General features: G+C 39.0%; 2 protein-coding genes across 5 annotated transcripts in view; both read right to left on the bottom strand.

The window, feature by feature from the left end:
* Positions 1–1161: 1161 nt before the first annotated feature.
* On the bottom strand, positions 1162–10671 carry LOC128692129 (uncharacterized). 3 transcript variants are annotated; one of them, XM_053781147.2, is made up of 2 exons: positions 10617–10671; positions 1162–3527 (listed from the first exon to the last, which is right to left on the bottom strand). In XM_053781147.2, the coding sequence occupies exon 2, from the start codon at positions 3495–3497 to the stop codon at positions 2559–2561; it is 939 nt and encodes a 312-aa protein (XP_053637122.2). In that variant the 5' UTR covers positions 3498–3527; positions 10617–10671; the 3' UTR covers positions 1162–2558. The 3 variants fall into 3 exon arrangements, with proteins under 3 accessions (XP_053637122.2, XP_053637123.2, XP_053637121.2); XM_053781148.2 differs by lacking the exon at positions 10617–10671 and adding an exon at positions 8064–9169; XM_053781146.2 differs by lacking the exon at positions 10617–10671 and adding an exon at positions 10293–10588 and having other exon boundaries at positions 1163–3527.
* A 10946-nt stretch (positions 10672–21617) lies between these two features.
* LOC128692127 (RNA polymerase II-associated factor 1 homolog) overlaps positions 21618–23756 on the bottom strand; it is a 56133-nt gene continuing 53994 nt past the window's right edge. For both annotated transcript variants that reach the window (XM_053781145.2, XM_070085364.1), the window contains exon 4: positions 21618–22557. In XM_053781145.2, the coding sequence (XP_053637120.2) occupies positions 21849–22557 (709 nt within the window). In that variant the 3' untranslated portion in view covers positions 21618–21848. The remainder of the gene's footprint in view (positions 22558–23756) is intronic.

The following is a 23756-nucleotide window of genomic DNA, read 5'->3' as shown; positions in this document are numbered from 1 at the left end:
TATCCCCTCCCAGGCCACACTGGTCCAGTGCACTGGTTATTGGCCCTCTTTCCCCTCCCAGGCCACACTGGTCCAGTGCACTGGTTATTGGCCCTCTTTCCTCTCCCAGGCCACACTGGTCCAGTGCACTGGTTATTGGCCATCTTATCCCCTCCCAGGCCACACTGGTCCAGTGCACTGATTATTGGCCCTCTTTCCCCTCCCAGGCCACACTGGTCCAGTGCACTGGTTATTGGCCCTCTTTCCCCTCCCAGGCCACACTGGTCCAGTGCACTGATTATTGGCCCTCTTTCCCCTCCCAGGCCACACTGGTCCAGTGCACTGGTTATTGGCCCTCTTTCCCCTCCCAGGCCACACTGGTCCAGTGCACTGGTTATTGGCCATCTTATCCCCTCCCAGGCCACACTGGTCCAGTGCACTGGTTATTGGCCATCTTATCCCCTCCCAGGCCACACTGGTCCAGTGCACTGGTTATTGGCCATCTTATCCCCTCCCAGGCCACACTGGTCCAGTGCATTGATTATTGGCCCTCTTATCCCCTCCCAGGCCACACTGGTCCAGTGCATTGATTATTGGCCCTCTTATCCCCTCCCAGACCACACTGGTCCAGTGCCCTAGTTACTGGCCACCTTACCTCACATCCCAGACCACACTGGTCCATTGCACTGGTTACCTAAACCACATTCTAGTCTAGGATAATGGGTTTTGGTAATTTCCTGACCATTTTCTGATTCCCTTTCAGCCCCGCCGAGCCACACTCTAGTAAAAGGTGTGATAACCGTTTTTACCGTACAGGACACTGTTGGTCAGGGTGCTGGTTATTGTCCTCTCTCTCTCTCTCTCTCTCTCTCTCTCTCTCTCTCTCTCTCTCTCTCTCTCTCTCTCTCTCTCTCTCTCTGGGCACGCACTGGTCCGGGTATTGGTTATTGCCCACCTCAGTACTACGCTCTGGCCCACGTATATAGTGCATCACGGTTTAAGAGTTCAGTCCATTTTACTATACAATGAAGAGCCCCCCCAAAAAAAAAACTCAATATATTTATGAAGAAATTTTTGAAATTGGCAATTTTTTGGTACAGCTGAAATAACAGTATTTAGGGTAATTAAAATACACTAAAGAATTCATTTTTAATACTTGAAACCTTTATTGAGAAATTATGAATTTATGAGATATATTTATATTAGTCTATATCTCTATGCTGGTGAAGAATCCTATTTAAAAATTCTGAATGCACTTCAAGCTGAATCTAATATTTTCAGGATGCAGATGGAATAAAATCTTATAAACAATATACCTAACCATTCCAGCCTGTACTTCGAAGGACGTACCTTGATACAGGTGATGGGTTCCTGATCCAAGGACTTAAAGCTACCCTCTTCCCAAATCGAACCTAATTCCCTCAGAGTCTTCAGACGCTGTGTGATCCCATACGGGTTAAGCGCCTACCTATGAATTTAATAATAAATATAACCTAGGTAGGGATATTAAAAGAACGAAATCACATTCACCATCACTTGCACCTTAGTTGTCTTTGCAGATGTGTACACACAAGCTTCACCAACAGTCACGTTGCCACCCTATCATACATTGTTTTCCGAGTTCCTTCAGAGATATTACCAGTCTCAGTCTCACACTCCAACAGGCCCAACTCTGCACCACTGAGCCACAAAGCTTACAAAAGGATGGCTTTACAAACAGCACTTCCATGATGTTTGTCTCAGCGGCACTAACTGTAACCTTACTGTCGCTTCTCATATCCCCGGAAGCTTCCATGGTATATCTGTTTTCAAGCTCTTCACAGCCATATAGTCATAATGAACGACTATCAACGATTAAACAGAAGAATGGACGGGGGATCGAACTGTGGTCCTTGATAATCGTTCATTACCACTTATCTTGAGTTATTGGAATAGTTGGCTTAGAGGGTTATAAGAACAAAATTACCATGGAATCTTCTAGGGGTGTGGGATGAGACAGGAGGGTCTCAGTTGATCATGTTGATACAAACTTGTCACAGATGTGCTCTTTATGAAACCACCCTATTGTAAGCTTCATTCTTCGGGACAGCGATGGACCTGTTACATGCAAGAACCTCCGTTCGAGTCCTCCTCCATTCGTAAGTAAAAACCGTAAGGTCCAGTGAGAGATATGTTGAACGATATGTTGAACAACGAGGTTCTGAACATCTGTACTGCCTCTGGTATTACTGTCAACGAACAAAACATTAGTGACTGGCCTTCGTGTTATTAGACAACTTTTTAATTTGTCAAATTTGCTAAGTAAACATTAATGAATTTGTACAATACTTCAGCATGCAATTTCTATGTTTAAAACAACTTTTTTGTTTGCTTTATTTGTTGGACGTTCTTTGAGAAGATTATCAGTAAATATATTAAGTAGGCGTTGCAATAAGGAAATTGTGGGGTTAATTAACTACATGAGACTTCGGTGGAAAGTTAACTTTTCCAGTCATGTAATTAACAGCCTCTTAACATTCCACCCACCTACTAAGTATTTCACAGACGGTGCGCGTTTAATAAAAATGGCACCGTAATTGTCAAGAGAATATAATATGTCTATTGGTACACTCTATCGGTAAGCCAGATATACCTCTGCGATAAACGTGCCGCGTCGGCTGCCGGAGGATTTTCTGGGGCGGAGGCTTCTCCTTTTCAACCTCGTTGCATGCTATGGAGAAGAGCGACCATGCCCGCCTAAAGTGCGACCTTCTGTTATGGTCCTCATGGAAGGCAGCATCGCTTTTAATAAATGAAGTTGATGAAGGCACAGCAGAAGAAAGGCTGGAACTCACCGAGGTTGATTTTCGGGGCTTATTTCTTTTTTGGTTGGCTGTTGACGGCAAGCATTGTAAATCTTGTTCTAAAGAAACCGATCGATGGGTAGCTTCTACGTGCCTCCGAGCGGTCGCGTTATTGTAAACCTTACTAGCTGTTGTGAAGGTGAAAGAATTCCGACGCCAGTTCTTCAGCCGCTCGCCACTGACGTTCTGCCTGGGTTGTGAATGAACCGCAGAAGAGCAGCTCACACTCTTTGACATACTGGAGGAATGAGAGCTATTGCGGCCATGAACTTCACAGTTCTCGTTGTAAATAAGAGGCTGATCTCCAGATGTAAGCAGCAGTAACTTGTGAGCACCATCACTGTAGAATATCTGTTGTGTCACCGGTGAAACAACTCTGCATTGGTTTGTCTTCCAAGTGTCATCACTATACATCTGAGGTCGAGGCGGCAGACATGAAGCGGCATCTCCATGCAGCTTCTGAAAGAACGAAGGCCTCTCTTGGCTCCTGGCTGAATGGTTTCGCTGACCTCGACGAAACTTCTCATGTTTCTTTTTTCTCTCGGTGACACGTTTGATCACTGAAGGCAGGATGCTGGTCTTGGTACTTTTATGCTTGGTGGCTTGATCTAAGACCTCTGGGCTCTGCTGGCTGGCTGCCCGAAGTTTAGCCATTGGACATCGCTGGGCGTGCATTTTCACTCTTTGAAGAGTTCTTCGTGAAACCTGAAAAGCAAGAGGTTGAACTTAATAACCGCTGCTGATAGCTACTGCCTGTGTAGTTTTTATATTCGTTAGATTAGATTTTTTTAGATTTTCCACCTGGTTTTAACAAGGGAGACTACTATGGGAGGAAATTGTTAAGGCCACATGGCACGATAATGTAGTAATTCTAGGAGACTTTAACTTTAGTCATATTGATTGGAATTTCTTGACTGGGAATTTAGAATCATACGACTTCTTAGAAGTAGTTCAGGATTGTTTTTTGAAGCAGTTTGTGACAGAACCTACTAGGGGAAATAACCTGCTTGACTTAGTTATGGCAAACAATGAATCCCTTGTTAATAATTTAGAAATTTCAGAGGAACTGGGTGCTAGCGACCACAAATCAATTACATTTAGCATTGAATGGAAGTACGATAGATTTTCGCTTAGCAGATTACGATGGGCTTAGAGAACACTTATCATCTGTTGACTGGGGTAACGAAGTGAGATATCAATATGACAGTTTTCTGAACACTATACATGCTGCTCAAAGAACGTTTATCCCATATAAAGAAATTAGATCAAATAGAAATGACCCAAAATGGATGAATAATAGGCTCAAATATCTACTAGGGCATAAGAAAAGAATTTATAGGCGTATCAAAAGAGGTGAGGGTCATCTTATGAATCAGTATATTGACATTAAGAGGGACATTAAAAAGGGGATAAGAAAAGCTAAAAGGGACTATGAAATTGCTAGGGATTCTAAAACTAACCCAAAAAGTTTTTTCCAGGTCTATAGAACAAAAGTTAGAGATAAGATAGGTCCCCTTAAAAATAACTATAGGCACCTTACTGACAAAGAGAATGAAATGTGCTCGATTTTTAATAATTATTTTCTCTCAGTTTTTACACAGGAAGACACTAACAATATTCCAGTAATTAATTTTTATAGTGGGCTAGAAGAAGATAAATTATGTAACATCACAGTCACTAGTGAAATGGTTGTGAAGCAGATAGACAGACTGAAGCAAAATAAGTCGCCGGGTCCTGATGAGGTTTTTTCAAGGGTTCTTAAGGAATGCAAAATGGAACTCTGTGAACCATTAACTAATATTTTTAATTTATCTCTTCAAACAGGTGTAGTGTCTGATATGTGGAAGATGGCTAATGTAATTCCTATTTTTAAAACAGGGGACAAGTCGTTACCGTCAAATTACCGCCCAATAAGCCTGACCTCAACTGTAGGCAAATTACTAGAGTCAATTATAGCTGAGATTATAAGAAGCCATCTCGATAAGCATAGCTTGATTAATGATACTCAGCATGGATTCACAAGAGGCCGGTCTTGTCTAACTAATTTATTAACTTTCTTCAGTAAAGCTTTTGAGGCTGTTGACCACGATAAAGAATTTGATATTATTTACTTAGATTTTAGTAAGGCTTTTGATAGAGTTCCGCACCATAGACTGTTAAAGAAAGTGGCAGCTCATGGCATTGGGGGAAAAGTGCTCTCGTGGATCGAGTCATGGCTCACTGACAGGAAGCAGTGTCCATAAATGGGGTTTAATCCGAGTGGGGATCTGTAACAAGTGGCGTTCCACAGGAAACAGTCTTGGGCCCGTTGTTGTTTATAATATATATCAATGATCTTGATGAGGGAATTACTAGTGATATGAGCAAATTCGCCGATGACACAAAGATAGGTAGGATAATTGATTCAAACGTAGATGTTATGGAACTTCAGGAGGATTTAAACAAACTCTATTCTTGGTCAGAAAAGTGGCAGATGCAGTTCAATGTAGATAAATGCAAGGTTCTGAAGCTTGGGAGTGCCCATAACCCTAGTACTTATAAGTTAAATAATGTAGAACTTAGCCATACAGATTGCGAAAAGGACTTGGGGGTTATGGTAAGCAGCAACCTTAAACCAAGACAGCAATGCCTAAGCGTACGTAATAAGGCAAATAGATTACTGGGATTTATATCAAGAAGTGTAAGCAACAGAAGTCCAGAGGTCATACTGCAGCTTTATACATCATTAGTAAGGCCTCACCTAGATTATGCAGCTCAATTCTGGTCTCCATATTACAAAATGGACATAAATTCGTTAGAAAACATTCAGCGTAGGATGACTAAATTAATACATAGCATTAGAAATCTTCCTTATGAAGAAAGATTGAAGACTCTTAAGTTACATTCACTTGTTAGACGAAGAATGAGGGGAGACCTGATCGAAGTGTATAAGTGGAAGATAGGTATTAATAAAGGGGATATTAATAAGGTCTTGAGGATATCTCTCCAAGAGAGAACCCGCAGTAATGGATTTAAATTAGATAAGTTTAGATTTAGAAAGGACATAGGAAAGTATTGGTTTGGAAATAGGGTAGTTGATGAGTGGAACAGTCTACCTAGTTGGGTTATTGAGGCTAGGACTTTGGGTAGTTTAAAATTTAGGTTGGATAAGTACATGAGTGGGAGGGGTTGGATTTGAGTGGGACTTTCACATCAGAGCTTATTTCTTGGGTGACATTGAACATTAAAATGGTATAAAATACCGACAGGTTGTTAGGTAAGACACATATGCAACAGTTAGGTATCTTTATTATGAAACGTTTCGCCTACACAGTAGGCTTCTTCAGTCAAGTACAGAAAAGTTGATAGAAGCAGAAGATACTTGAAGACGATGTAATCAGTCCATCACCCTTAAAGTTTTGAGGTGGTCAGTCCCTCAGTCTGGAGAAGAGCATTGTTCCATAGTATGAAACAATATTGTTTCATACTATGGAACGTTTCATAATAAAGATACCTAACTGTTGCATATGTGTCTTACCTTGGGTGGCATTGAAAATTGGGTTGGTCAAATGTTTTGTTAGTGGGATGAATTGTAAAGGACCTGCCTAGTATGGGCCAACAGGCCTGCTGCAGTGTTCCTCCTTTCTTATGTTCTTATGTTAACTGCCTGGGTGCCTGTAGAAATTTCAGGGAAACTGAAAGTTTAATAGAATTTTTAATTGATGTTGGTAACTCGCTGTGATAGTTTATTGGTTATGTGTGTTCAGTTTTTACAAAAGTAGTAGTTTATTAATTGTTCGTTATCTTAGTCTTTTCTTTTGCGTGATGTATTTTTTTGTAACTAAGATCAGTGAATGATTCATCCTCTGAATGAACTATAGGAACCTGAGAACTACCTACCCGTGTATCGGGTCATTATCCTGTTGTGCCAGAATTTACGACACTCCTTCCCCCCTCCCGACACATTACTGGGGTGATGAATTAGATGCAGGAGCACATCTGCGTATCTATATTTTGTAGACGTCATCATGACTCACGAAATCGTAAAAGTGGCTTACGCATTCTTCGTGAGTTTTAGGATTCACTCGCTATTGGTCCAAATAACTAAATTTATACTAATGGAAAAGTTTTGGAGATTTATAAATAAATTGTCTATGTAAATTAGCAAACAGTTAAAATGTGATCATTTAAAGTCACTCTCAAGTCCTAGAGAAGTTGAGTTATTGCAAACAAACCATACCACGGGCGGGGATTGAACCCGCGATCAGAGAATCTCAAAACTCCAGACTGTCGCGTTAGCCACTGGACCAGCTAGCCACAATAAGATTCGTCCAACTAGGTATATTTATGCACCATAGGAAGGTTAGCATAGGCACCACTGTGACCACAAATGCAAGTTTTTACAGACAAATCTCCAGCTAGCGTGGCCGTGACGAACTCTAGCTCAAGTCCTCTCAAAGCCGTCAACATGACTCACGAAATCGTAATGACACGATTGCAAACAGACCATACCACGGGCGGGGATAGAACCCGCGATCAGAGAGTTTGGAGACTCTCTGATCGCTGGTTCTATCCCCGCCCGTGGTATGGTTTTTTAGTGAGGTTTATCATACTCTTCAGCGCTGACTTCCTAACGAGATCCTATTTATATATCAGTTGATATGGAAGAAAATTCAATTTTACTCTAAAACAGTTATTAATCAGTTTTAATGAATTTCACTTATATTAGTATAATATGTTAAAAATAATAATAGTAATGGTGACTGGGGTAATAAACACAAAATTTCCACTGAGTATTATATACATTCCTGAGACGTGGAGGGGCAGGAGAGGTCACGTCATGTGCAGTGAACACCGGGAAATGATAAGCCAGATCAGTCATGTGTGGAAGGAACTTTGCCTGAGATTGTTACTTAGCAAATGATGTGAGCGCAGTTTTGCGTGGATGAAAGCACCTTAGTTTTCTATGTGGTGTTACTTTCCCTTTCTAGTGAATTTCTCCTTACCCTGTCATCCTCCGTGGTGCCTATGCTAACCTTCCTATGGTGTAGAAATATACCTAGTTGGTCCAGTGGCTAACGCGGTGGTCTGGAGTTTTGTGACTCTCTGATCGCGGGTTCTATCCCCACACGTGGTATGGTTTATCCTCCGTTAAAATGAGTATAGCCTTGACCCACACCATGAGGTGTGCGAGTTTGTCTCAGTGAATGATGTCGATTCTACCTGCATATTTCTATTCCTCATATCTGGCATCAAACTTACCTGCAGTCTTGCCAGATATTTTTTTAAGCAATCCTTATGTGACTCTATGATTTAGATATTCCTTATGTTACTGAATGATGTAAATATTCTTTATGTTACTGATCAATTCCCCGATTATTTAAATGTTCTTTTCGATATCGTGCGTTTTAAATATTCCTTGCATTATCGTGCAATGCAACCATAACCTTTGTTATCATGCCATTTCTTCTGAATCTTTGATACATTTGTACATTAAGTGTAAGTTTCTTTTATCCTCCACCTTCTTATTTTCTCCCTTTTCTAATTCCACATATATTTTTATTCACTGACGTTAACACTTGAGTAAATTACTAAAGTATTGTTATTTCGTCGATTTTCATATTTATTCTTTGTTTTTGGTTGAACCACAAACAATCACAAGAAAAAATTGTGCTTTATCGCTCTCGAAATCTTCTCTTATTAAGAGATAACCCACACACGTATTTTTAGCATCAAGTGACGACACCTGATCTCTCTCTCTCTCTCTCTCTCTCTCTCTTTCTCTCTCTCTCTCTCTCTCTCTCTCTCTCTCTCTCTCTCTCTCTCTCTCTCTCTCTCTTTCTTTCTCTCTCTCTCTCTCTTTTGTCTTGACGCTTTATAGCTCTTTTCTGTCAGCGTTTTCTCAGGGGTTCCTTTATGGATTCTCAGGAGACGTGTTTTAGAATTCCCTTCTTAAATTAGAACACCAACTCTGCCCTGGGATAAAAAAAAAAGTTAAAGATAGCCACTGTAGTATAATCACAAGTACTAATAATATTATTGATAGTTAATATTTTTTAACAGTTATTATTGTAACACTAAAATTAATACCGATGTCCCGCTCAGTGGCTTCCAGTATTATTTTTAGCAAGGAAAGACGAGGCCAAGTGTGTGAGGATTCTGAGGTCAATGGGAGGAGCCGAGAGGCATTAAGTAAGTAAGTAAGTAAGTAAGTAAGTAAATTTATTCACGTGATGTCACGTTGTACACCGTTCATGCTGTGTTTTTGTCAGGAATATCAATTTTAGCGTGACTGATGTCATTATCATCTTAAAAGTGTTTGAAGCCAGTTACGTTACTTGAACGTGTTCGATGGCATGTCTCTCAAAATGATTTTTTTTTCTTACTTCAAATTGAATGTTTTTGATATTACGTACGTCAGATCGAACGCGACTGATGTCAGCAAGTCAGAATGAACGTGTTTAACAGCGAGTGGGAGACATTAAACGCTTTTGATATCACGTACGTCGCTCTAAAACGTGTTTAAAGCCATACACATTAGTAGCTTAAACATGCTGAACGACACGTTAACTTCAACGAGTTAAATGTCACATATGTCAACTTAGGCATATCAGGAAGATTCATGTTTTGAGACAGCTGGATAAAGAGTTTGAAATACATCAGGAGAGACCCCTTCAAGATGTATGTGATTTATTTATCGAATATTAGTTTTCATGAATGTATACACGAGCAAGTTGTTCACTTATCATTATCACACGGATCAAAAATCGACATGTAGACAGAAACGGAGATAATAGAGAATCTGTATATTTTGACCTCCCAGGATCCTGGGCCCAGGGGCCTAGCTGCTTTTTACTGCTTTGTTTTTTTAATGGTTGGGTGTTTGTTCAAGGCTCTGGGTGTTGTTTACAGTCCTGGGTGTTTGTTTACTATCTTGGATGTTTGTTGAAAGCCCTTAGCATTTCTTTACCACCCGGGTGCTGATTCACTGCCCTGGGAGTTTATTCATGATCATTTGTGTTTATTCATGGCCATGGGTGTTTATTCATGGCCATGGGTGTTTATTCATGGCAAGGGTGTTTATTCATGACCATGGGAGTTTACTCATGGCCCTGGGTTTTTGTTCATGGCCCTGAGTGCTGATTCACCGCCCTGAGTGTTTGTTAATTGCCCTGGGAGTTTCTTTTCACTACCCTGGGTGTTTGTTCACTGACTGACTTGGGTGTTTGTTTACGGCTCTGTGAGTTTTCGTGGCATTGAAGATCCTCTTCAACAGCTGGAGGACGAAACAGATAGATATTCCCTTACATATTTTTCTGGCTTCAAGTGGGTTTCTTTCTTTGTACAAACAAACGTTTATCTTACCCTGATAGTCCTATATTATCAAACATAGTCACACTTACAGGAAAAGATTATGTATATTTTTATTAAACGCTGACAGTCACTAAAGAAAGTTAAAATTACTTATATATCTAACACAATCACACTCACAGAAGAAAGATCGAAGAATATCACATAAAACTGTGACACGGTGGAGGTCGCATAATGTTACATCACTCACACTCACAGTAGATGGTTCATGTACTGTTATATCAAATTCAATAGAACTCGCTGTAAAAACCTCTTATTCATCGTCAGCTTCACAGAAGGTAAGAACACTCCTAAGTATCCGTACGAACTAAATTCGTAAATTTATATCAAACTTCACAAACAACCATTTAGCAAAATTGAAAAAAAAAGATAATATCGCATCTCCGCGAGCACACGCACACAGAGTAAACACATGAGATGAGGAAAGAGAAAGAGAGAAGTTACTCTGATGAGAGAGATGGGTGAACACCTCAGAGATCAGTGTTCTCTCTACCAGGTGTGTCTAGTAATAACCTACCAGCTGGAGGGGCTTACTGATTTTATTAAGGATCGTCGCCTTTCGTGTGCCACGCCTCCTGTGTAGAAACGACCACCCCATCTCTCCTCCCCACCTCTCCTCCGCCACCTCTCACTTATCCAGACTTCCCTCCTCACGACCCCCTTACCCACATTCCCTCGGCTCCCCTCTCATCCAAACCCCACTATCACTCCTTGGGTCTCCTACCCCATCCCTCACCTACCCTGCCACTGCTCACTTATCTTCGTCAAGTATCGAACTCCCTCACTCCTCACACTCTGGCTCTTCATTACTTCCTCACATCGCATCGTCCCCTTCCTCCCTTTTCTTCTTCATTTTCCCGCCTCCCTTCTCTTCCTCACTTCCATTTCTCCCTTCCTGTCTTCCCTTCCACCTCCCCGTCCTCTCCCAGCTTGTTCGACGTCACGCCCACTTCATCGGATTTTCGTGCCGGAGATTGTGGCAGCTGATGAGAGCTCTGTCCAAAGACCGAGTGGTCACGAGGACTCTCTCTCTCTCTCTCTTTCTTATACACAGGGTTTGACAAGTTTAGGTTAAGGATCCCTAGCTTTATTGACAAGCTATCTCTGTCTGTCTGTCTGTCTCTGTCTCTCTCTCTCTCTCTCTCTCTCTCTCTCTCTCTCTCTCTCTCTCTCTGTCTGTCTCTGTCTCTTTGCTAAGTTTCTCATTTTGAACTTTAAAGTATAAAGCGTTCGAAACAATAGTAACACTATGTTAGGTAAAAGGAAACATGTTCAATTAATGCTACATTTTTATTGTGGAAAATTTTATTTAGCTTTCCAGGAACTTTGTCACAAACAATACGAGGGTATATGGTCTCTTACCTAACACATTGTCGGTAATTCTATCAACACTACAATAGTAACACTATAACGCAACTGTCAGACCTACATGTTAGAGTCTCCTAATAACATCAGAGGCGAAGATTCCCAAGTTCCCAAGTGGGAACGGATTCAAATCACTTGAATCTGTTCCCACTTGGGAAATAGAGACGAGAAAATCCCAATTTATTTAGAAAAGATGTTAAATAAATTTAACACATTCAGTCTAGCTGGTCAGAGGATGAGCTAGGGTTACTGAATGGAGGATCGAGCCTTCACCACTCCTTGAATGGCCCTCAAGGATTTGGCACTTCCTGAAATAAAAATACACAAGTATATTATGTCCTAAATCATACAGTAATATTAATAAAGAACACAAAACCCGAGAAAAGAGATAAATGTCTGATATACACAGAACTGTGTGTGTTTAAGATCGTGTACACATACACACATGTATACATATGCTCAAGTGTACATCCAAAAAATTTACATACGTAAATTCACGAATACACATTTGCATACGCATGCATGTATACATAGGTACAAAAAATTCATATGTATAAACATACACACTCGTATACATATTTTTATTCATTGCTACACTGGAATATTATAACCCCGCCTCTAATATTATAACTCTCCTCCCTCCAATATTTACTTTGCTTGCATTGAGGTAGAGAGGGCTAAAATTATAGAATTCGGGGATGCCTTTCTCGGATCGCGTAGCAAACGAAACACATGTAGTTATTTTTGTGATCGCATAAAAAACTATAATACCATAGGAGAATCTTCAACACTTGTTGATGAGTGAGGTGCCGTAGGTTGTTGCTTGTACACGTTTTTCACAGTACTGAAAAGCATCAGAATTTTCACGAATTCTTGAAATTTTTAGTCCTGTTGAAAGAAACTTGCATATTCACGTCTTCACTTTTTTTTTTTCACTTCATACGTATTTTCAAATTTCCAATCCTACCTCAAAATAAATTTTCGCTGGTCGATCACAACTGTAAGCAAACTATTGTCATTATACGCTTGGTCTTAATCATGGTAAATATTTCTCTTATAACTGCGACTCAGGTCGAATATCAGTAGCATCCCGCTCTACATAATGTCAACATGAATAAGTAGGTGAATCGTTTTGCCTGATATATTTACATATTTTCTGGGGAAAAATCCTGGTAGTTAGGTAATCGTATGCATAAAATGGAGGGTAATATTATTTTATCACCTAAGATTTCAGTTTTATTAAGATAAATAAGCCTGGTATTAGTGCTTTTCAAAAGGTTTGTTGTAGAAAATAAGAGAAAAGAAAGGTTGGAATATTTTATAGACACAGTAAAGAGAGGAATATAAAAGAAAATCAACCCCTGTTAAATGCTATTGTTGTAGGAACAAAAAGGATCGTGGTCAGACTGGATTCCTTCATGTGCTTTGTCAGAAAGATTCTGAACACTGAAATTGTTGGTTTAAAGGGTTTAGGGCCGACATATATGTAGACAAATCCCTACATCGACAGAACATGACGGCAGAACAAGTCTTTGTCCGATAAGTTTAGTTATATTTATTGCACCTAAGAAATAATTCCAGAAAAAAGCAGCAGTTGATTTAAAATTCAGGAACTGCTCTTATCTTTTCTTATCTGCTTGGTAATGAAAACTTTATTTATGAGAAAATTATTTGCACTATTGCAACAAATAAATAAATAAATAAATAAATAACTGGTTCTAAGGATACTGGTACGATGCCTCTTAAAAAAATTATCTACGGCAGTTGTTTTGGCTTGAGTGCAAATGCACCAGGATAACCTGCATCATTCACCGGCGGGAGTGACTGATGATTCCAAGAAATCCTGTCGCTTCCTCAAAGGACCGAATTCAATGCATCTCACAGCATATGTCACAGCTGGCATCAAAGAAACGTCTATGGTGCGGGGCAGCCACCGCTAACACATGTACCCATCTTCGCGAGATACATCAAACACGTTCTGAAAGGCCCAGATGTGTATAGATTCACTGAGGCTGTCCATGGGGAGAGGGAGGGATGGATCGCTTATTTCCCTGTACACCAGGACAAATTGAAGTCTGTGTACCCTAATGTTGCAAAGTCATTTCACTCCCCTTCTCCTTTCGTTAGACAATACCCTGAAGCCACTGTCTTTCCTGTCTCTTGTGAGAGAGGAGAGATAGACTTCTTTCCTGCACGTATTAGGCCAAGACAACATCTGCAAGGGTTATCTCTCGGGTACATATCGTTTAAAGTTTCTGAGTCATGTCTCCGTCTGAAATGAAGTTATTTTTCTTAGCCAACTGGCACATGTTCACAGATTGTTATGAAAGGAGCATTGGTCTCCAGATTGCTCAACAGATGTTACAGGACAGGTGGAAACATCTAGCTTTCATTTCTAATTTATTGGTTGCTCGTGATCTTAGGACCAGTTTAAACTTTTGATGTGGTATCATTTCTGAGAAAGAATTAAGCATTCCATAGTATCCTTGCATATTCGTTCCTAGCTCTCCTGTTTCCTTTCCCGTTTTCTGCCGTTTTAAGTGTTTTGTATTTCTCCTACGTCCTCTTGCGCCTTTCCTCGACTTTTCTACATTCTTGGTTATACTCTGGGCTCTCTGTCCTTAAGAACATAAGAACATAAGAAAGAAGGAACACTGCAACAGGCCTACTGGCCTATGCGAAGCAGGTCCAAGTCTCCCACCGGCTTAAGGCAATGCCATGACCTAGTCAGGTCAGACACGTCACTTAAGGAAGGAGCACGGCATCCGACCTAGTAGCACAAGCTAGTCAGGTCCAACTCACACCCACCCACACCCACTCATGTATTTATCCAACCTATTTTTAAAACTACACAACATCTTAGCTAATCTAAATGAGGTCTAACCAAGGATATATAGAGCTGAAGGACAACCTGAGGACTTCTATTATTTATACTTCTTGCTATGAAGCCAAGGATACTGTTAGCTTTACTGCGAACACTTATGCACTGTTGTCTTAGTTTCAGATTACTGCTAACCAGAACTCCTAAATTCTTTTCGCAGTCCGTAATATTAAGATCTACATTATTTAGTTTATTTGTGGCATGGTTATTTTCCTGTCCAACATTTAGAACATTGCATTTGTCTATATTAAACTGCATCTGTCACTTCTCCGATCACTGCATCAGTCTATTCAAATCATCCTGTAGTGCTCTGATGTCCTCATTAGAATGAATTGATTGTTCCAATCAATTTGTCTAAAGTTAAAATCTCCCATTAACACAACATTTTCATATCTAGATGCCTTATGAATTTCGTCCCATAACAGCTTACTGCCCTCCCTATCAAGGTTTGGGGGCCTATAAATCGCACCCAAAATAAATTTTTCACGACCTTCGAGAAACTGTAGCCAAACAGAGTCTGTGTTCGATGTTTCTAATCTTACATCTTGTCTAACACAACATTTCTAATTGTCTCTGACATACATCGCCACTACACCACCCTTCGTGCTGACCCTATCAGTGTGGAATAGTTTATAACCCTGTATGCTGCATTCAGAATGCATTTCTTCATCTTTCAAGTTGAACCAGGTCTCTGTTATAGCAATAACATCTATATTACCTGCACTTGCACGTAATATTAGCTCATCAATCTTATTTCTTAGACTCCTAATATTTGTATAGTAAACCTTAAGGGAGCTAGTCACTCGTTGCCCCCTCTATCTCTCTTTGTTTGTTGAGCAATTGCTTTGCCTTTACTAGCAACTTTATTTTGAATACTGTCTTTTAAATATATTCCTGGGGTATCCTGGTAATAACATTCTGTATTAATCTTTCTTTTGCCTCTTGAAACTTCAGCTCTATTGCCTTTAATAACTCTGGTACTGCTGTACCTTCCAGTTCCCTTTCTTTTTGAACTTATTTCAGATTTCTTTTCATAACTTAATAGTCCCCTTTAGTCTGAGTTCCCGTTTGATCTCTTCCTCCATTTTTTCTTCAGCCCCTATTTTCCAAATGCCCTGTTTGTCTAGGGTGAACAAATACTACTAGATTATTTTCACCTTATTCTTGTTTCATTAATATGTTAACTTTTTGTGTTTCCTGCAATTTATCCCGTCCTGGCTGCCCTCCCCACTCATATTTCATCATGGTGTCTTCACATTTCTACTTACTCATCCTTTCTTTTGGTCTGGTGAGCTTGTTTGTACACATTCTTCACTTTCTATAGTAACATTTCCACCGTCCCTGTCGTATCCCCATCCACCTATTTCCATAGTCTTTCCATTGCTTTCCTAAGTTCTTATTTTTTAGTGTCAAGGTCGTTTGCTATTTCTTTTAACCGTCCCAATAAGCTATGCTCTGCTTCAGCAGTCCTGTAGGATTTCCCTTGTGAGATGTTTGTAAGGTCTCTTGGAGGCCAAGCCTAGAAGGTCGGTTTTGGAAATAGGTTTTAGTGATCAGTCAGGAATGTCAGACCCGTCTATAGATGGGTGCACAACACCCACTGACAGTTACCCATTCAATTGCTCGTCACCAACATCATCATCACTATCATTATAAACAATCTTGCCCTACCTTGTCCCACCCCGCCCTGCCCTGCTGGGGTAACAGTCATAACACACGCAGCCAGGGCTTTCGAGCGACATGGAAAGGGGCGTTGGATTCTTAATGGAAGGGCACTGAATTTCTAGCATGAGGAGAGCTGAAAGAGAATGTGGGAGAGTTTAGTGTAGGATGGGGCCGAAGGGTGTGTGGGGAGAATTTGTGAGGACGGGGATAGTAGGATTAGCTCTAACTTCTAGGTATCCTAAGTACTCTAGGTACTGTAGAATCACTAACTCCTGGGCTTCGTTTTATAGTTTAAGGTTTCTTATCATGTACAATAACTTAGCTTATGTTAGTCTACATTTCTTGATTTTCTAGACATTGCTTCAGGATTCTTTTCATATATTTTATAAAAAAGAATCCTTATAGCTATTTTGTCTATCGAAGGGAAGAGAAAAATGATGAGAGATGGAGCAGGGGAATGGGGAAGATAGGAATATTAAATAGATACAAAAAGAAAAATGAATAGGGAAATGGTAGTAGGTGGAGGAGAGGGAGAAGAAGGGTAATTTTCATCTCTGTGCTAAGTGTGTCAACATCTTAGATTATACAGAAGCTTTACAGTCAGTTGGGAGGAGCGAGGAAAGAGATGATGGTGATCTTCTCGGTGATGTGTTGGTTACCCAACTTTTCTCCACAAGAATGAGACCATGAACGTCTAACCAGTGAGACCACTAAATAAGCAAAGGCCACCACCACTATTGACCAGTGATCCCACTGGTCAGTATTGTACTGAGTGTACTGAGAAACATTGAAAAACAGATTTTTTTTTTTGGCCTATGTGATTTTTTTTTTAAAACCCCAATGCCTGAAATTGCAGTACCAGGAGGGGAGACGGAAGTCAGTAGATTTGTTTAGGTAATAAACAAAAATATTTTGATGAACTGAGAAGGTATATTTAGATGGTATGACAAATTAGAAACTAGATGGAAGGGATTCTTTGAAAACGCAACACCCATATGATCCAGACGGCTGTTGGTAAGTTCTTCATGGTGGGCAAGTGGAACAACCTAAGAGAGGAAGAGGTACAAGACAAGTAAATTTATTTTTGAGCCTAAGGTAATTATAAAATAATAATCTTAACTCCTGCAGAGGTCAATTTAGTGGCAATTACTTAAATTTATTATATTATAAGCAATAATACTTTTATACGATAACCAAACACACACACACACACACACACACACACACACACACACACACACACACACACACACAACAGAGAATTACTGAAGAGTTTAGTAAAGTTGCTTTCGTATCAAATGTTCTTTGGAGATCTCGGTATTGCAAGCTCAAAGTTAACCGTTTAGACTGACGACTGAAATTCTTAATATTTTTAAAAGATTCCTTCAACTTCAGAGAATTGTAGGTATTGTCGGTATGTGGACGGCTAAGCTAAGAGTTCCACCAGTCCGAAGAGCCTGAGGGTTGAGACGAGTGCCCAAGGAGGAATTAGGGGCAGCCAAAAGAAAATCTCTGGAATGTAGTGCCTTTACTGCTAGGAGACGAGCTTTGTTGAGGTACTTTTGAGCATTCTCCACGATGGGTCTGTCCCAGTCAGACTGTGATCTCTGGAAGGAGCTTGTCTGCTGAAAGAGTCTGCAAAGCTATCCCACTGCGCAGATGTTTCGATGAACTTTGGATCCTGAGCTCCTACGGCACCTCTCAAGCGTTTCAGAACTATTTCATTTATTAGTTAACCTGATGCAGTATACGAGAACAGAAATGTAGGTAATGCTACCTGTGTTGCTTTGCGCACCCCTATACCTCCCAGACACAATGGAAGTGTTGCTTAATTTCACTGGTTATGTAACAGTGACAGATTCAGTCCTTCCTAAAATAGATCATGGGAGTACGTCATATTCACTCAGTATTGGGCTGTTGAAAGATGGTGCAAACCCCACGAAATAAGTTAGTCTAGGAAGAGTTAGACATCTCATGAGGAAGTGCAGGATATCGTGAGGATCTAAATCACTTTTCCTCTCATCCACTCAATTCGGGTAGTTCATTTTGTCCTTAAGGACAGTGTTGATAGCCTGACAACACAGCTATTCTCATTAAAGGATGCTTTTGGAAGGGGTGGTAGTTGAGGCTTGTGGTAGGATTGTTCGTAACTTAGTATTTCCTGGTTTGTGGAGATGATTACGTACTCCGAAGGCTTGAGGATGGGTTCCAAAGCTTCGCCAGTCGAGCATCCGCTTCCAGGGACTCCTCCGTACCTTATAGATTTCCATCGTATACGTACCAAATATTGAGTTAGCTGTACAGTCTGGATGTGAGTTTTCTTACCGCTATGTAGAAGAGGACTGAAGCATCAGAATGTTCCCTGACGAACATTCAGATGAAGTGATTTCATGATAGCCAAGTAAAATAACTGAATTTTTGCTGAAGCCAACTGAATTAGAGAACAACTCTCAAACTGCTGCCAAGACCAAGTCTCTTTTTACTAGGTTAAAAGCAACTCTGTGTGGAGCAGGTCTGGTTGCGGCGCCCGTTAGATCATCCTAGTAGATCCTTTTGCCTTCAAAGCACTATTATGGTTATTCCACAAATGTTGTATAGCATGACCTGAATTGATAGAGGGCAGTTTTTTGTAAATAATATATTTGTTACTGAGTAGTCTCTAAAACAGATGGAAAAACACTACTTAAAGTATATTATATACCTCTAAGGATATCGTTAGTAAAATAGTGAATAATTTCATTATTAAGTGTTCTATTTTGTGTAATATTATTTAAAACTTTTTTTATATTAAATTTCTGCTTATAAGTATAAGCTCACTTTGCTTGACAAATAAAAATTAAACGCTTTAATGCAAGAGACAAAAGCCTAGCTTTATGGCAGACAGCTGTAGTTTCTGTTTGGTAGTCACAACAGCTGACAAATTGTACAGGCCGAAAAAATTACAATTTCACAGCACAGTGATAAACAATATACTTTATTCTAGTTACTATTTACTTAAAACAAAATATTTTCGAAATTAATAGACTCCCACTCAGGAATATTCTTTAGCATGAATGTAACACGTATATATATATATATATATATATATATATATATATATATATATATATATATATATATATATATATATATATATATATATATATATATATATATATATATATATATATATATATATATATATATATATATATATATATATATATATATATATACATTTATTCAGCATTTCTCAGTTTATCGAAACCTTGATTCGACCATCGTTTTTTTAGCCGCCGCTCAGAACAGATACAAAGAAATGTTGGCTGCGGCGTGTAACTCAGAATTTTAAAGTACGCTTCCGATTACATTATCAATATCTGGAAATTAACTAAGTTATGAGTTCCTGTAACAGAATTATCCTGACTGGTTTATACGGAATGCTTTGAAAATGTAAATCAATGATTTTGATAAATAAGTAACGTACATAAAAGCCAAAACGATAAAAATAAGAAAAAACCTTAGTAATACCAAAATATAAAGACTATTCTTCGATAAAATATAGTGATGGTTATCTTCAGACAATCGATAACAAGCTATCCAAAGCATATGAGCCAATTAACCAGGTAAAGCCAGGAATATACATAATCGCTTCCTAAAAACTGCAAATTTTCATACTTAAGCCAAACTGGTAAAATCCACAAATCTGGAACCATCGAACCATCTATATGATAAACACAAAAAAACTCTGAAATTGTTATCCCTTTCAGTGTCTGGAAACATGTATCCTTCTTGCGAACTATAGACTGTAAATGAATTAAAAAAATAAACTGAATCAGTTGTCAATGCATTTGTACCGTTCAGCAGCATGTCACAGGGATATTTTGAAACCTAATGTTGTCACAGCATTGACAGTCAGCTCAGTTTTGTGCTCGCCTCTTTAAGTCATGTCGCTAGATATATAACCCTCTCCTTTCACGTATCGTTTCACCTGCTTCAACATGGTCTAAGAAACATTGCCTTTTTATATGTGTGTGTGTGTGCATGTATATATATATATATATATATATATATATATATATATATATATATATATATATATATATATATATATATATATATATATATATATATATATATATATATATATATATATATATATGCAAAACAACCACTCTGAAAGAATAGAGAAATTCCAAGCGCTTTCGTGACTACTCACATTATCATCACATGATAATGTGAGTAGTCACGAAAGCGCTTGGAATTTCTCTATTCTTTCAGAGTGGTTGTTTTGCATATTCTGAAATCACCTGTTTACTGTGATCTTATTGCATATATATATATATATATATATATATATATATATATATATATATATATATATATATATATATATATATATGTATGTGTATATATATATATATATATATATATATATATATATATATATATATATATATATATATATATATATATGTCGTGCCGAATAGGTAAAACCGGTCAGTTAGCAAGAACTTGTTTAAAATTAAGTCCTTTCTAAAATTTTCAGTTATACGTTTAAAGATTTTTCTTTTCATTTATTTTATTGTAATAATTAATAATTTTGTACCAAAACAATCTTAGAAAACTTACCTAACCTTATTATAACAAGCGCAATTTAATTTAGCCTAATCCAGCTAAATATGTTTTAGATAAGTTTACAATAATTTAGTAATAAAGAAACACAATGAAATATTTGTTTTTCTTTAGGTTCAGAATGATTTTTGCGAAATTACTGCATACACAAATTTTCGCTTGCCTTAAGGTGTCCCGTACCTCGATCGCTAGGGCACTCAGCTCACACACTGAGATCCGGAGTTCGAATTTCCTCCGGTACGGCTGGAAAAAATAAGGGACGTGTTTCCATAAGACACCTGCTGTCCCTGTTCACCCATCAGTAAAATGGGTACCTGGGAGTTAGTCGACTGGTGTGGGTCGCATCCTGGGACAAAACTGACCTAAATTGCCCGAAATGCTCTGCATAACAAGCAGCTTTCTATATAATAGTATGTCATTGATGTCAGCTATGGTCTGTATACCTTATACATGTATTTGTAGAAATAAAGATATTATTAAGTTTTACCTGTTCGGCACGACTAGTAACCCCTTCTCCCGTATAAATTACTAAATTTAAAAGAGAAACTTTAGTTTTTCTTTTTGGGCCACCCTGCTTTGGTGGGATATGGCCGGTGTGCTGAATGAAAGATATATATATATATATATATATATATATATATATATATATATATATATATATATATATATATATATATATATATATATATATATATATGTATATGTATATATATATATATATATATATATATATATATATATATATATATATATATATATATATATATATATATATATATATATATATATATATATATATATATATATATATATATATATATATATATATATATATATCGTTCCCGACTTCAGCAGGAAGCCTACCATTTCTTCGCTCATAGGTATCGTCTCCTTTTAGAATGTAAGTAAAACTCATTCAATTTATATATTTTGTAAACAAAATTTAATGTTTTTTCTCTCATGCGTCGATGTGTACCTGAGTACTGTCTGGCCAGGAAGACCAATGTCGGGATAAAGCCCTGGAGAGTCACAGATATACTGTTTATCAGAATATCGATAGTTTTCTCTCCCATTTCTGCATACGCAGGTGAAGATGAGGTTGAAAGCGATAACTTGCAGGTGGCACCTGTGACTTCGTTGTCTGTGAGAAGTCAGTGGTCGGGAGCGTTGAATGACATTTCAGCTTGTACTTTATAAAGATCGAAGAACTTCCTCTTGGCTAACCTGACCGCCGGAGTCTCCGTCACAGGCTGCGGGACAAGAAAATTCGTATTGAGAGACGAGCGAGCGCTAGGCTTAGATTTGTATGCCCATCCTCTTGGGCCCCACACCAGGTTCCTGGAATTCCCCTCTTCTTCTTCTTCAGAGGAGTCTGCGCCTCCTTCATCTCCCTCCTCGGAAGCTTCACCATTTTCCTCGGAGCTCTCCTCGCCTCCTTCATCTTCCTCAGAGCTCTCCTCGCCTCCATCTTCCTCAGAGCTCTCCTCGCCCCATTCATCTTCCTCAGAGCTCTCCTCGCCCCATTCATCTTCCTCAGAGCTCTCCTCGCCCCATTCATTTTCCTCAGAGCTCTCCTCGCTGGAGGAAGAATCATCGCCCTCATTAGAGTCTTGTTCGTATTCGTCAATCTCCTCGCTATTCTCCTCCTCGAATCCGGACTCATGGTCTTCGTAGTACCCCTCTCCCTCTGAATAACCGGACTCGTGCTCGTGGTCCTCTTCCTCCTCTGAGTATCCGTACAAGTCGTAGGACTGCTGCTGTTCATCGTCATCATCATCATCTTCTCTTCTTCCGATCAGGGAAGACTGCGTGTAGCTCAGAGTGTCGTATTGCTTCGTGTCAGCTGGCTTGGCGACCAACCTAAGGAAAATAGACGAAACCTAAATTAGATGGTTTAAGATTTAAGCACGCACAGAATAATTTCTCGGATATCGGCACCTTCGTTATCAGTCTCTGTAGTTCCTCTGAAGGAGGAACTACAGAGACTGATAAAGGAGGTAAGAGAACTGTACGTTGGAAGCGAGCCAAAGGACGAGATGACTAAGATACGTTTGGAAGCCTCACATGCAGGAGATAACGCTCATGCTGCTAGCAGGGCTACGCATTATAGGCATCAGAAGCAGCAGCAGCAGCACCACAATCAACATGTGTCTGGTGTACGAAAAATATAAATTAAACGGACGTGGTTTTGTGCTAGGCAGAGTTCAACCTCAGCGTGCCTATATGATATTAAACTTAGTTTCCAGAATATATAAAGTTTACACGGATAGGTTCGTGTTCCAGGTAAAGGAGGATCTGTCACACACTAGTTGTAATGGGTATAAGTTATTGCGGTAGGTGGACCGCACACCATTCTTTTCTTGTCTGGCGTTTGTAGCTAATATGTAGCTAAAACTGAGGTTATGAATAAACCTCAGGCTGACAAACGCCTCTGTATTGATCTGTACGTAGTACATGTATGTAAAATGTGAAACTTTAATTGTATACATTACTGCGGAACGAAACATTGTCCTTGCATATATATATATATATATATTCAGTGACTGTAACCAGTGTGGTATGACCAGAATGTGACCTCTAGACACTAAGACATTTTTGTGATAAAAAAGGCGTATCAGTAACAATATAGTTGAGGGTAATACAGAGACATTTGTCCAGGTTAACTACAATTTAGTAATTATGTATATTATTGGGTAGCTCATTATTATGACTTTTATATTTCTCTAATCTTGTATACAAAATGCAAATTCAGCTGATATAATAAAATCGTATATTATTTTTATTCACTGCAAGAATGACTACAGTAAAATTTGATATTAGTGGTGTGCGTATAGGGACCTGCCCACTTGTTTAGTTGAGCGACCAGTGTATTTAACAAATCGCCAAAATTGTGGATGGTTTCCTCTAGTAAAATGTAACCTGGTGACTGGGCTTTCCAGACGCTCTTCCAGGTTCATATTTTTAATGGTAAGAATTTACTGTAAGAGTCAGGTATCAGCAATATTATTATGTCCTTCATATAGGTCTGCCATTGTTCATGGTATTGTGGTCTTCCTTGC

Source organism: Cherax quadricarinatus, chromosome 15 (genome assembly GCF_038502225.1).
Source record: "Cherax quadricarinatus isolate ZL_2023a chromosome 15, ASM3850222v1, whole genome shotgun sequence".
Lineage (NCBI taxonomy): Eukaryota > Metazoa > Arthropoda > Malacostraca > Decapoda > Parastacidae > Cherax > Cherax quadricarinatus.
This window is presented reverse-complemented; position numbering and strand designations above follow the sequence as displayed.

What these genes read in the sequence shown, in the direction of transcription:
- LOC128692129 (XM_053781147.2), bottom strand. Translation starts at nt 3,497, where the DNA reads ATGCACGCCCAGCGATGTCCAATGGCTAAACTTCGGGCAGCCAGCCAG.